General features: G+C 48.5%; 4 protein-coding genes across 4 annotated transcripts; 2 read left to right on the top strand and 2 right to left on the bottom strand.

The window, feature by feature from the left end:
- The first annotated feature begins 1,292 nt into the window (after nucleotides 1–1,292).
- DFJ58DRAFT_109570 (Sec1-like protein) lies at nucleotides 1,293–3,910 on the top strand. Its single transcript, XM_041378658.1, has 9 exons — nucleotides 1,293–1,377; nucleotides 1,435–1,691; nucleotides 1,743–1,956; nucleotides 2,011–2,230; nucleotides 2,288–2,455; nucleotides 2,502–2,796; nucleotides 2,846–3,020; nucleotides 3,074–3,385; nucleotides 3,435–3,910. The coding sequence occupies exons 1-9, from the start codon at nucleotides 1,354–1,356 to the stop codon at nucleotides 3,870–3,872; spliced, it is 2,103 nt and encodes a 700-aa protein (XP_041238509.1). The 5' UTR covers nucleotides 1,293–1,353; the 3' UTR covers nucleotides 3,873–3,910.
- A 99-nt stretch (nucleotides 3,911–4,009) lies between these two features.
- On the bottom strand, nucleotides 4,010–5,325 carry DFJ58DRAFT_667874 (Bax inhibitor family protein; the record flags this gene model as incomplete). The annotated part of the gene is made up of 7 exons (XM_041382652.1): nucleotides 4,010–4,058; nucleotides 4,112–4,216; nucleotides 4,266–4,436; nucleotides 4,484–4,611; nucleotides 4,661–4,761; nucleotides 4,814–5,009; nucleotides 5,065–5,325. The coding sequence occupies 7 exons, from the start codon at nucleotides 5,323–5,325 to the stop codon at nucleotides 4,010–4,012; spliced, it is 1,011 nt and encodes a 336-aa protein (XP_041238508.1).
- A 96-nt stretch (nucleotides 5,326–5,421) lies between these two features.
- On the bottom strand, nucleotides 5,422–7,678 carry DFJ58DRAFT_109607 (WD40 repeat-like protein). The gene is made up of 10 exons (XM_041378659.1): nucleotides 7,572–7,678; nucleotides 7,146–7,517; nucleotides 6,950–7,098; nucleotides 6,850–6,899; nucleotides 6,559–6,793; nucleotides 6,385–6,511; nucleotides 6,220–6,334; nucleotides 5,951–6,169; nucleotides 5,732–5,897; nucleotides 5,422–5,680 (listed from the first exon to the last, which is right to left on the bottom strand). The coding sequence occupies exons 1-10, from the start codon at nucleotides 7,639–7,641 to the stop codon at nucleotides 5,519–5,521; spliced, it is 1,665 nt and encodes a 554-aa protein (XP_041238507.1). The 5' UTR covers nucleotides 7,642–7,678; the 3' UTR covers nucleotides 5,422–5,518.
- Nucleotides 7,679–8,185: 507 nt separating this feature from the next.
- DFJ58DRAFT_667897 (WD40 repeat-like protein) lies at nucleotides 8,186–12,914 on the top strand (the record flags this gene model as incomplete). Its single annotated transcript, XM_041382653.1, has 15 exons — nucleotides 8,186–8,345; nucleotides 8,398–8,780; nucleotides 8,828–8,903; nucleotides 8,956–8,985; nucleotides 9,035–9,246; nucleotides 9,349–9,541; nucleotides 9,598–9,733; nucleotides 9,785–10,003; nucleotides 10,060–10,228; nucleotides 10,282–10,428; nucleotides 10,481–10,654; nucleotides 11,912–12,119; nucleotides 12,175–12,203; nucleotides 12,256–12,322; nucleotides 12,373–12,914. 15 exons carry the CDS (start codon nucleotides 8,186–8,188, stop codon nucleotides 12,912–12,914), a joined length of 2,745 nt encoding a protein of 914 aa, XP_041238506.1.
- Nucleotides 12,915–13,196: the final 282 nt, after the last annotated feature.

Here is a 13,196-nt window from a genome sequence, read left to right as displayed (position 1 = left end):
TTATCCACGAGTAGGACGCCTCGGGTGATGATTATTGTTGCGTCCTGTGGAATCCGACTTCGACACCTGCCCGTACCTTACGGTTTACCGCGATGCGATACTGAGACTACTTTACTGCAACTGTGTTCCTTCAGACATGATACTGTAGTTTCCAAGACGACACATTGATCAAAGTACAGCCGCACCCGATAAGTTATGAGTAAGAACACAGACCAGTCTCAGCGAGAACAAAAACATCGCATGGTCCCGACTCCCGAAACCGGACGTCTCATTTTCAAGTGTACGTCGGCCTTTTGGCGCACCCTTGATTGCGAAATACACAGATCATGAGAATATGAATACATACAGCTGCTTTTCATTATTAAAATGTACATGTTTCTTGGACAGACACAAGAACTCACTCATGAACACGAACGGGTGCTCAGCACGATGCATAAGACTTGTCATAGCGCATCTCGATGAACAAATACCCCCTGTCCGTCCTCAAGAATCACAAATACTTTGTGACCTCTGACCCATGGAGCAGGTTCTTTTTCAACTGAACTTGCCGATTCGTATTTCGAATGGCTCCGTTTCTTCTTTTGCCTGTATTTGAGTGACCAGGACTTAAAACGGCATGTTCCTTGTAATGGCGATTCTGCACCCTACTCTGTGATCCACCCATGATACAAAGGAAGTGACTAGCTGTTGGACGGTAGAGCGTGAGCATTGAATGCCTCATATCCGAACTTGAATCTTACAGTTGCTTCGGAGGTGCGTGAAAGCAGGAAGAATTTACTGGTGGGATCAAGCAAAGACGATGTATATAGATGCCATCACTACGATCAGGGCTTTAAGATCTGAACAGGTTCTCCCTCGCAATTGCGGCGCTGGTGATGTGCGGCGGTGCTCGGGAAATTTGGCTAACATTGGGCCAGTATGTCAATCAATGTGGCATGAGAGCATGAGAGATCCATCAGATGGTGGACAGGTCACAGCTCCAAAGTAAATTTATCTCAAAAACTGTAGGTGCCGGTGAGGCTTGAACTTGTCGGCGAGCGCAAAATCACATTTAGGGTAAGTATTTCCGAGCAGCGAATCCTGTTCAGTGGTATCAGTAATCATACACTAGCTACAAAGCTCCTTACTGATACAGAACGCGAGTCTGAATCTGCAGGCATGCTTCGACTTTGCAAAGCTTATAATCGCCTGAGCGGCCAGGACAGGGAAGTTGGATGTTTGAACGTTTGACAATGAAATCCTTTCTGGCATGAATTGTCTTTCTGATCACCTGACAATCATCCACGTGGCGGTATTGAAAGCTGCCGCTACTGCGTACTGGTCTTTCGCGTGAAATCAAGCAGAGATATTCAAATGGCAAGTATTGCTCTGAAGCATGTAAGTTTTCAAAGACCAGTCTTTTGTGCTGCTGATACTGACAGGTCGGCGGCCCAGGCAACCGCGCCAACAACATTGCAGCAAGCACAAACGGCTGCGTTGCTCGCGCTGCTCAACCTGAATGCTCCCTCTGATCCGAGTCCCGTTCAACGACCAGGAACACCGTCAGGAAAAGCTTCGACTGGACTCAAAGTTCCGGCAATCGCTGGACCTCCCGTATGGAAGGTATTGGTGCTAGACCAGCAAACGAAAGACGTGTTGGCAACTGTTCTTCGAGTACAAGACCTTCGTGACGTGGGCGTCACGCTCCATGTGTAGGTACCAATCATTTATTGTGATATTACTCGTATCTAAGTTCTGCATAGACAATTACACTCTTTACGCCCTCCACTGTCAGACGTTCCGGCCGTTTACTTCGTCGCCCCTACGCTCGACAATGTGAGACGGATAGCTGAAGATCTCGACAAATGCTTGTATGAGTCCTTCCACCTCAACTTTGTAGGACCCCTCCCCCGTGCCTTGCTAGAAGAGCTGGCGGCCTCTGTCGCAAGTGCCGGAACAGGTGACTTGGTTGAACAGGTGGATGTCTTGCGCATGGCATTCTGTTTTCAGTGTGCTGATACACATTTCCAGGTTCTCGATCAATATTTGTCATTCATTGCACCCTCTCCCTCACTATTCTCATTGTTGTCACCGCTCCCTCCTACCACGCCATCTAGTCAAGCAGGGCCTTCCCAGGCACAACCTGTGACATCTTACACACTCCTAAACTCCCCATCATCCACCGAACAACAGATAGAAGAAGAGATTGAACGCATATCCAATGGTCTCTTTAGTGCTGTTGTCACGATGGGTGAGTGCGCTATATTGATGTATCGTGAATGGGTGACGTGAATATCGCACGGGTAAGGCCATGTTCCGATCATCCGCGCGCCCAAAGGCAATGCTGCGGAGATGATAGCAAAAAAACTCGACATCAAAATACGAGATGCGATTCTTTCGGCCTCCCGAACTCATGGGGCTACATCATCATTATTCGCGCAAGATGCATCTGGCTTGTCGAATTTGCAACGACCACGTGCGTTTGTTCTATTTTTCGTGTTAAACTACTGAAACCGTTCCAGTGCTGTTGATTCTTGACAGAAATGTTGATCTCGTTTCGATGATCTCGCATGGATGGACATATCAAGCCCTGGTATCCGATTGTCTAGAGATCAAGCTGAATCGCGTAGTTGTCACTCAACCACAGAAACGCTCATACGATCTCGATTCGAAGGACTTCTTCTGGGCAAAGAATGCACCAAATCCATTCCCTCAAGTTGCTGAAGAGATCGACACGGAACTGAACAAATACAAGCAAGATGCTGCCGAGATCACACGATCTACGGGTGTCAGTGATGTTAATGACATTTCGCAAATGTATGTGCTCTTAAAGCTTCACTATCATGTTTATTGACATAATTTGTAGTGATGTATCTTCCAATGCTGCACACTTGAAGACTGCGATCACACAGCTACCTGAGCTGACTGCGCGGAAGGCCGTTCTCGACACTCATATGAACATAGCCACCGCATTGCTGGAGCAGATCAAGAAGCGTGCGCTTGACGAACTTTTCAGCACTGAAGAGGCCATCAACAAACAGGTGCAGCCCTCATCCAGCTATCTCGGTAATCTTGCGTATTAATTGATATCTAGACCGTTGCTTCAGTTCTAGAGATGCTCCGCTCTCCTCGTCCAAGCGGCATCTTGACACCGGAGGATAAACTGCGCCTAGTTCTTGTCTTCTACCTGTCTTCACCGGACAATGCGATCTCAAAGGACGATATTGTCGAGTTGGAAAAGGAGTTAAAGAGTGCAGGAGCTAATACTGAATCATTCGAATATGTCAGACGTACGAGAGAAATCTCGCGGATGACAGTAGCTACTGCTGTTGGAGGAACTTCGACGCCCGTACTCGGTGCAGGCCAAGGAGAACTCTTCAGAGGCTTCACAGCATTCGGAAATAGAGTCAGTATCATCCTTCGCTCTCCAGACCGATTGTAACACTATTATCTAGCTCACTGATCGACTCAAAGAAGGGGGTCTGGACAATCTTATCTCAGGTGTCAAAAACTTCCTACCATCGAACAAATTGCTCCCTGTCACTCGAATTACTGAGGCGATCATGGACTCGTCGGCAGCTTCGAACCAGTCGCTGCAAGAAACAGATGATTTCATTTTCCTTGACCCCCGAGCCTCTCGACACACCGGCCTCGGTCTTTCAGGAGGTCCAGGCGGTCCAGGAGGTGGTGCATCTGGAACAGGTAGAGCGAAACGGATGGCATTTGCAGAGGGCATGGTATTTATTGTTGGAGGGGCAGGTTATGTTGAGTATGGAAACCTGGAGGAATGGGCTGTGAAGACCGGAAAACGGGTCACCTATGGTGGTACAGAGATTATTGACCCAAGTGCATTCGTCAGTATTCTTCAGGATCTTGGGAGAACCACTGCATGATACAAGATCGTACCCCCTAGCTAATAATACATTGGACTTTGAAATAGATTATGAACGTGATGATGCCAGAAATGTTCATGAATGCTGAGTGGTGAAACTATCAATCGGAGACCGATTACCCGCCAGGCTCCAGCTGATCACTTTCGGTTGTTTTGGCGCATAGCCAGGATCTGAACAAGGCGGATACTGGGGGGAAACCCTTAGCCAGATGCCACGATGCAAAATTTGAAATCACTTACAAGATGTTGATCATGTCGAGTTCAAGGGCAACAGATTCTTTTACGGGATCCCTGGGAATGACACCCGTCTCCGCCATACGTGCATGCTGCAAAATCTTTTGGGTGCTGGAGGGAATAAGTTAATGACCGTATATGAAATGAATTGGAACCATACTCATAGAGTACGAGCCCACCAAAGACGGCAAGACCTCCATAAAGGGAGAGAGTTTCTGCAACAGCAAGGCCACGCATACCCAATGGGAGAGCAAGTGGAGCAAGTGAACTCAAAGCGACAACTGTGACACCAGCCAGCAGTGGTCCACCCATGTACAGATATTTGTCATTTCTAGATGCTGGTTAATTTCAGTTACTCGCAACAAGTACGAAACACACTTGGCTGTGGCGCCCACGAAAGAAAGAGAGCCAACCACGCCGCACGTGTAGAGGGCTGCGCGAGATAGAATGGCAGGGCTCAGGAAGAAGAGTGGGCTTAGGGTTGCGGCTTGACACGCATTAAATGCCTGTATCACAATCAGCTCGGATGCTAGAAGCTGGTGTGATCAAATATACCAGCCAAAAAACGTGCTTCTGGAAGGTCTGCTCTGGTGGCGTGTAGAAGACACCCATCATGGATCCGATGCTACCCGCAAGACTGACACCGAGTACCACCCCTGCAAATAGAGCTTCAGAACTCTTCCATGCTACTCTCATCTTCAAGCTCACAAGGGTTCGCGGACATGATTCTGAAGGCGGCACCGGACCTAAACAAACTCCGAGCGGCGACTGCAGTCAACGTCAGGCCAGCCCCTGTGTACATGAAACTTTCATGCAAGTAGGATTGTTCAGCTGGGCTCAATCTATCGCGCGTGTCTCTGTTCAAGAAGCCTTCAGCTAGGATGACAGTGCCCGCAACAACAGCCTAATGAGCCGAAGTGTGTCAATGAAAGGAACATCATGATCTCAGGCTATATTACCGCTGTGATTCCAAAACGCTTCCAAGCATCTTGGGATGAAGAGGCTGTCACAGTGTGCGCATCCGTTGTGACAGAACGCGAGAAGCGGTAGAACAGAGTGGGTGACAAGACGGTCGGGCGGTTTTGCAACACACTCCGTATATTCGCATTGTTTGACTGTGCGCGCGTCGAGAAGGGCTGTGCACGGGGTCGTATAATTGCATCTGCCACATTACGGCGCAGAGAAGAGCGTAGAGACGACGACAGACCAAGATACAACATTATAGCGAAAAGAGACGAGGTAAACACTAAAGAAATGATGCAAACACTGTGGTAGATAACGGAACGCTTGCCGGCGGCATGCGACCTACGTCACCGCGATGGCACCAATCAAGAGCAGAGCAAACTGATTAGCAACATTGGTACATAGCGCAATAATAATAATGTAATGCAGTCCAGGTAAGAAAGATGATGATCAAGAACTCTGAAGCGCCGGCACCTTGCCGGGATCAACAATAGCGACCATCTGACGTTCCAGAGCCAACGCAATCAAGCTGGTATTCCCCCAACTCTGCCAGTCAATCTCGAATATGCCAGACTTCTCGCCCGTATACCACGACCATTTCTTCTCCTTCGACTGAATAGCTCAGTTTTAGCAGATGAAATTTGGGAGAGACAGACGACTCGCCTTGACTTCGTATACCATCAACGAACCATCACCTCCGCCAGTGACGAGGTGGCGCCCGTCGGGGCTGAAGGTAACGGCGTAGACATGTTTGGTGTGATCCGCAAAGACCTTGGTACATTCTCCAGTGACAGTATCCCACAGTCGGGCAGTGGCATCAAACGAGGCTCTGGTACATATGTTATGAAGCGAATATTCACCAAGGCCACAGCCTAAACGTACGTTGCAACCAGTTCATGCTCACCAGGTCCAGTGACAGGGCACCACTCTATGGAGGTGAGACATTGTTGGTGGCCACTGAATATTACAGGCGCTGGTAGAGCTTTCTCGGAATGTATGTTTTCGATGTTCCATATACGTGCAGTGCTGTCGTCCGCACATGATGCTAGCCGTGTTTGAGAAGGATTGCACTTAATGGAGTTGATCTCTCCTGCGTGGCCCCTTGAAGAATATCAAGCCTTTCAACGCGCTTTGTCCGCAAGAAAACGTACTCAAGAGTATGCAATGGCCCGGTAGCTGTCAAAGATACGATTTGAATGATTTTGTCTGCGCCGCAACTTGCGAAAGTTGAATCGTCCAGCCACTCCACATCCAAGCAACAAGCATCTTCCCCTCAAGTTCAACAGCGCATCAATTGTTGTAGTTCAATGACATACCTCCGTGATTACGATACTGTCGATGTATTCTCTTTTGCTTGACATCCCAGACACATGAGGTGGAGTCTAGACTAGCTGTGGCGATCCATTGGCCAGAAGGTGAAAATTTTGCAGCGAATATGGGACCCTACCGAACATGGATAAGAAGAAGGAAGGATTTACATTCTATCATACCTTATGGTGACTATCCCTGAAGTATGTGTCCCCATTCGCTGTGCAAATTCTGAGGATGGAATCATAGGAGGCGATAGCTACGAGTGAGCCATCATGATTCCAGTTCAATGCTGTCAAATCAGCCTGTGACTCAAAACTGAAGTCTGTTAGAGTTAGAGTGGGTTGTATGGGGGCTGTGGGATCATTGTTTGGTCCATTGGGCACTGCCCAATAATTCACAACAGCATCACGCGACCTGGGTAGTAAGAAGTAAATTGCACAAACAGAAGATTGATACCAGAGGAAGCACACCCGGAGACTAGCTGGCCTTTTGTAGAAGGATTCCATGCGACAACGAAAACCTAGGAGAAGGTCAAGAATAGGGTGTCGAGAGTGATGTATTGATACCTACTTCGGTCTTGTGAGCCTGTAAGAACCGGACGGCACCAGGACGTGCTCCGATAACACCAGGCTTGGGTTTAAGCTTCTTAGTGGAAGGTTCTGGTAAGGCTTGCGGTGCGTCTGACTTAGTATCCTTCTTTGGCTTTGGGGCGGGTGCACCTGTGATAATTGAGGACAGAGCCGAACAAACACTAGAATGAACGCACCGTCGACGTTCATTTGCGCGTCTTTCTCGTCCTGCTCCTTTCTCGCTCTCTTCTCAGCGCGGGCATCTTCAGAAGGGGTCGTTGCCTTCCTTTTACCAGCAGTATCACCATTCACCTTGGCAGCACTGGATTCTCGGAAAATATTTGTGGAAGAAAGTGGCTGGAGTGAACATGCGTGAGGGTCTAGGAGTGAAAACGGAGCTGAACAATTTGTAGACAATTCGTCTCCCTTCCAATGGGCCTCGACCTCGGAGTAAAGGAGCGCTTTGCTGAGAAGTTCGATGAGTTCGCCGCGTGGGATATGCTTCTTGATGTGAGGAGACTGGTCGAGACGACCCTCCATTCGTATGGCGAAAGCAGAGTGCTGGAAGCCTGGGCCAACGAGTCAGATGACATAGATAGCAAGAAGAAACATTGGAACCGCACCAGAATCCAAAAAATAAGCATGTATGAGGCAATTGACCTGATCCGCTGTGATGAGAAGGGGCGCCGGCATGGCTGCTGCTTTCAATGTATATATGTGTGCGTTCAATCAGTTTAGCAAGGTCAAGCAATTATGTAGCGGAGTTGCAAATCGTCACTTGTCACTTTCGTAGCTACTAGTACATGAACTTTGCTTGAACAAGTTGAAGCTTGTTTTTATGTGCTCATGGTAAACCGAATTTCTCCTCATAAACTTTCTGGTGACTAGCCCTCGTAAATGACATACAGTAGCCCGCCGGATCTGACATTGCGTTGCGACGAATACACGCAGGGAGGTAGACACTTACTATGACCCATCATTGTCACGGTCTTCGCAAAGAGTACATGTGTTTTGAAAACCTCTCCGTGGAAGCGGATGCTTAAGCTTAAGGCATATTTGTCCCGTTGCAGTGCATCCATTCCGACGGGTAATCAGAGCTGTCTCGGTCCGCAGAGATTCACGTGGCGTGAGTCCATATGCCAGAGATAACCACACTAATCTTTCTCACTGACACTCAAGGTTCACAGACAGTTCGATCTTGCGCATCATGTCTGAGTACGATCGAATCGATTTCGAGATGCTCGAAGAAAATGATGATGATTATGATGGCCCCGACGCATACGTCGACGAGGAAGATGATAATGTCTTGGATTTAGAGGACCTACAAGACTCGATACAGGCCCGGGAGCGCACCGGAGTCGCACAGGAATCACCCATGTTGCGCCAAATCTTCCTATGTGAGTTCACTCGCTACAGGGCTTGTTTCGCTCATGCGCCGCTAACCTGTAGCGTTATTTAACTCACAAAATGTACATCGGACTGACTCGGACACTGGTGGTGGCGGTAATGGAAGTGAACCCCGACAGCTCAGGACCATGAGTATCCGGGACTTGCAGCGTTTGCTGAATTCACGTTCTGTGGAGTCCCCTACTGATTACGAAGAAGATGACGATGACGACGACGAAATTGAAAACGTAGGAGAATGGCACCAGACGTGGTTCCCTCCGCACAAGGAACCCCAGCAGCTAGGGGTCGAACTCCTCATGGGAGGAGAATTTGGTTCTGTGAGTTCGAAGATAAGGAGCAGGAGAAACAAGAGGAATATTTCGCGAATGATCCTCGACCAGTCCTCTAGACCCCGAGGAGCAATTTCTAGGGAGAATATGACTAGTGTACGTTACTTTCCTGTATCTCATGCAACCACCTGAACCAATTACAGGATCTCATTCCGAACACGAATGGAACTGCTGTTGCGTCCTATGCCGCCAATGTTTATTGTGGGCAATTCTCGAAAGGTCGACAACTACTTGTTCCCTTCTTGGTTCATTACTTGATGACATTCGACAGATTATTCGTTTTACTACACCTGCTGTCAAGGTTTGTGGTATGCTGCTCTTGCGAGACAGCAATTCATTCTCTTCTTGAGATTTTCGCCTTCACATCTATGACATGACTTCGCCTCCTTCACCATACATGAAGCGACCAAGGAACCTACGGCGCAGCGCTACAGGTGTTTGGGATGACAGCGACCGCGACCATGATACAACCCTCAAGATATTGAAGACTATACAGGGGTGTACTGGTCGTTGGACGATTACAGATTCTCACTTGAGTCCTGACAACGAAAGGCAAGTAATTGTATCTTTCTTTCAAATCATGCTTACGTTGCCATAGAATGATTTATTCATCGATTGTAGGTGTAATGGCTCTGTAATTTCCATTAATGTTAACAGAAATTAGTCACCCACGGTGTACATGACAAGCACACTTGACTCATCAGTCACTCAGACTCCCATCAGGTTTCAGGATCCTAATCAACGTCAGCGGTCTCGCACACACTGGGGCTGGGATGAAGACTCGTTTGGTATCTGGAGCTGCAGGTTCTCTGCAGATGGAAATGAGGTCGTGGCTGGTGGCAGCGGTCAAATATTTGGTAGAGACCTTATTTTATTTTTGAGCTTTTGATTTCTCATAGCCGCACCACCTCAGTCTATGATCTCTTGGCTGACCGTAGGACAGTCAAGATTATTGCACACGAAGATGACGTGAACAGCTGCTGTTGGGCTGACACTGCATCAGGGAATGTGTTAATCAGTGCCTCTGATGACACATTTTTGAAAGTTTGGTGAGTTCTGCGCAGGTTCGTCGACCTTTCTTATACTAATATGAGCAAAAGGGACCGGCGTTCATTAGGTGCATCACAGAAACCGTCAGGAGTCTTGGTGGGACATACAGAAGGTATCACGAACGTCTCGGCCAAAGGCGATGGTCGTTATATCATCTCGAACGGAAAGGATCAGGCACTACGGTTGTGGGATTTGCGGAAGATGTGCAGCAGCGAGGACTTTGATAATGGTGCTAACCGTGACTATAAGTTACGTGGATTTGATTACCGGTGCGTTGACTCAAGTCTCAACTTGAGTAAGAATGATGCTCAACTGTCTTGCTAAGCTATGGTCATTATCCGAAACCAAAACATGCTGCACACCCACGTGACTGTAGCGTTATGACCTACAGAGGCCACGCTGTCTTACGCACACTTATCCGGTGTCACTTTAGTCCGGCTGAGACGACAGGTGGACAATACATTTACTCCGGTTCGGCAGATGGGAAAATACACGTTAGGGTCCCGTTACAACCGACTTCCTTATATCTAACGCATATTACTTATAGATATGGTCACTCGATGGACGCATAGTCCAGGTTCTCGATCGCTCGAAGACGTCGGCTATGACATTTGATCCCTCCGCGGAGGAACACATACTCCCCAATAGCACCCGCAACACAGTTTGTGTACGAGATGTCAGCTGGAACGGCAATGTCAGCTCATCTTTCCCCCTTTGGTCAATTTCGCTGATAAGGATTGTTACAGGAACCAGTGATAATGAGCGCTGGTTGGGACGGGGGTCAGTCATTGTCGAAGAGCGTTGTTGCGCGTCATGAATGGAAAGGTCTCTCTAAGATGTCGTACGGTCTGGAGGATTGGATGGAGAAGCAGAATACAGAGCGCGACGAACGGGCTACACGCACCAGACGAACACTGCGAGTCCCAGGTGCGTTTGATGCTGGAGAGAATGACTAGAGGGTGTCGAAGACAGGTGCGACGCCTGTGATGTTTATGCCTTCACTTGGATATTTACATGTTGTACAATCAGTCATTGTATCGCGTTTACGGTAGTCAGTTTCTCCTGCATACAATGAACTACATGCACGTTGCAATCACGAAGATGCCCATTTATTCCATTGCAGCTCCAGTGATAGACTCGATACTTTATCTGGCTGAAAAGGACAAGTAGGCGGAAGACATTAGACGCTAGACTCACAGAGATGCCCTTCGACGCACATCCTATTGAAATGTTGAACTCTGGAAGATGTGCCAGTCCAGGTTGTGCCGAGGCTGGCCGCCGCCGATTGGACTACCGATTCGGAGGGGTTCTCGTGACGTTACACTTGTCGAAACATATGTTGCCTGCGTCCTAGTCATGATGCGAGCCTGAAATTTACAGAATTGTGCGAAATGACCGAGAGTATAATCGACGAGCCTGAGAATCTGGTATGATTCGCAGAAATGCCTTCTAATCACAGAATACCAGGAATCTCATCTCGATGGACTCCCGGGACAGCGTTCCTTCTTCAGCGTTCGGGTCTTGGAAGGCAGTGTGAGAGAAGAGTCTCGCGACACTACCATCTTGCACTGAATCAAAGCTGAGACCATTAGCATGATGAAACGCGCCAGAACTAATCCACCAAACCATTTCGAAAGAGCAAATTCTTCAGGGTTCATTTCTCTTATGTATTTCCACTGATGGTATGGGTTGTACACGACTCTTTGGGCCGGGAGTTGCCCTTGCGGTCAGAGTATATGTGAACGAAAGGCACTGAGTCGATCTTTTCATCGACATAGCGCAAGCGAGCAGTTTACAGCTGTATGTGATATAGGACGCCAGAGGTTGATGATCATAGTTGGAAGCGTCCGAGTCTGCGAAGGAGGGAAGAGACTTCTGTCGGTGGGAGATGCAGATGAACACGAGCAATGGTTGTTTGGTCCACACGGACCGGTGGAACTGGTTGGCATATCTGCAGGCTAGTATCAGTTAATGCAGATGCAGTGACAGGAAAACTTACTAGAAAGATGCCCCTGGCAGGAGACAGGATTTATCCAAGACATAATTGGCCACGCAGTCACTGCTCAGGCTGAGAATGCAGCTGCGGAGTAGCGTGGAACGGAAGATCATGGACCATGCATATCATGATGGACGTCGACAAGTGGTACGCAGAGTCATTACAGTTCCAGTGAAACCAGGGGCTTTCCCTTTCTGGCACGCCCCCGGGCCGCGCACCCTTGACTCACTCTACCATGTCTGCCAACGCTCAGCTCTATGGATTCCCTCCAGGATACTTCGTGATTCGTAACCTTGCGAATGGTAGGCTGTGGGACGTCGGTGGAGATGATGTAGAAGATGGCGTCGAGATTCTACTCTGGCCAGAGAAAGAGAAGTCTTTAGTCGAAAGTGAGTTTGCCTTTCGTACGTGCACAATCGAACTCTAACAAGACTCGGACATCAGCCTTGAGAAATCCGGATGCTAATAATCAGGTACGTATGTCAATCCTGTGCGGGTACTAGCATTGACCAACGAATCAAACAGGTATTCTTCATCGATACGTCGGGCGCTCTTTGCTCGAGATCATCAGGACATGCAATCGATATCGAAGGTGCGACGTCAGCGTCGTTCATCTGCTGCAGAATCTTACTGTAGATCTAGCGGACCGTTTGGTAATTCGGCATCGCCGACCCATCTCCCAGCCATATCCAAATGAATACTCGCATCCTCTACCGCGTTTCTCCTACTCTCGAGAAACGCAGCATATCACTGCATCTTTCCAGTGTGATCCTACATACCCTCCGCCAGCCGCGCAAACTTCCACCGCGTGGATGCGAAAGACATACGTCCTGTCAGCAATTCCAATTCCTAAACCAAAGTCACTGTTGGACAACGCATCGGCTTTCCTAAGTTCCGCTGTCACAACCCCAATATCGTTTTTCTCCGGTGGCACAGCACAGCGGAAAGCAACTCCTGAAGATGTTTTCAGTGGGGATATAGACCTCACCGAAGACGAAACTCTAGAACAGGATCGAGGCGTAGAAGGCGAAGCGGATGACTCTTCTGAGCTCCTCAGAAGACTTAGAGTTTTGACGATCGGTCAGCGGGATGCTCCTGCAGAGGGCGAGAATGCTAGAAACCGCCGTCAATGGCAGATTTTGCCCTTGCGTACGTCAGCCGCTCATCGGAGACCGTTGACGTGACTGGAATCGATATTCGTATGGTGCTTGTCTTCCATTTGGTTTGTGCGTACACTCTTTGTAGTTTACTTGGGAAACTGTGTTGTGCTGGGTATGGATCGTTTGATACTGGTAGCCTTAGTTTTACATGTGGCTGGCAGAAGTTGCAGCGAATCACGTGCGGTTTGACCTTCGTCTGTAGTGCCGAGTGCATCCTTCACGGGACCCGCATCCTCTAATTTTGCGCATAAATTCTAACTTCATTCTGAACGTCGACCTCGCCTCATGCAAGCCTCATGCACATGC

The sequence above is a fragment of the Suillus subalutaceus genome (assembly GCF_016647625.1).
Source record: "Suillus subalutaceus strain FC151 chromosome Unknown DFJ58scaffold_148, whole genome shotgun sequence".
Classification (NCBI taxonomy): domain Eukaryota; kingdom Fungi; phylum Basidiomycota; class Agaricomycetes; order Boletales; family Suillaceae; genus Suillus; species Suillus subalutaceus.
Note: the sequence above shows the minus strand (reverse complement) of the source record. Positions and strands in the feature narration are given on the sequence as shown.

Excerpts from the sequence above, each read along its gene's own strand:
- DFJ58DRAFT_109607 (XM_041378659.1), bottom strand. The coding sequence starts at position 7,641 with ATGCCGGCGCCCCTTCTCATCACAGCGGATCAGGTCAATTGCCTCATA. Across the intron at positions 6,794-6,849 it reads AAAGGCCAGCTAGTCTCCGG|GTCGCGTGATGCTGTTGTGA; the intron begins GTGTGCTTCCTC and ends CTTACTACCCAG. Across the intron at positions 5,681-5,731 it reads TGATGGTATACGAAGTCAAG|TCGAAGGAGAAGAAATGGTC; the intron begins GCGAGTCGTCTG and ends TGAGCTATTCAG.
- DFJ58DRAFT_109570 (XM_041378658.1), top strand. The coding sequence starts at position 1,354 with ATGGCAAGTATTGCTCTGAAGCAT. Across the intron at positions 1,957-2,010 it reads CAGGTGACTTGGTTGAACAG|GTTCTCGATCAATATTTGTC; the intron begins GTGGATGTCTTG and ends ACACATTTCCAG. Across the intron at positions 2,456-2,501 it reads GTCGAATTTGCAACGACCAC|TGCTGTTGATTCTTGACAGA; the intron begins GTGCGTTTGTTC and ends AAACCGTTCCAG.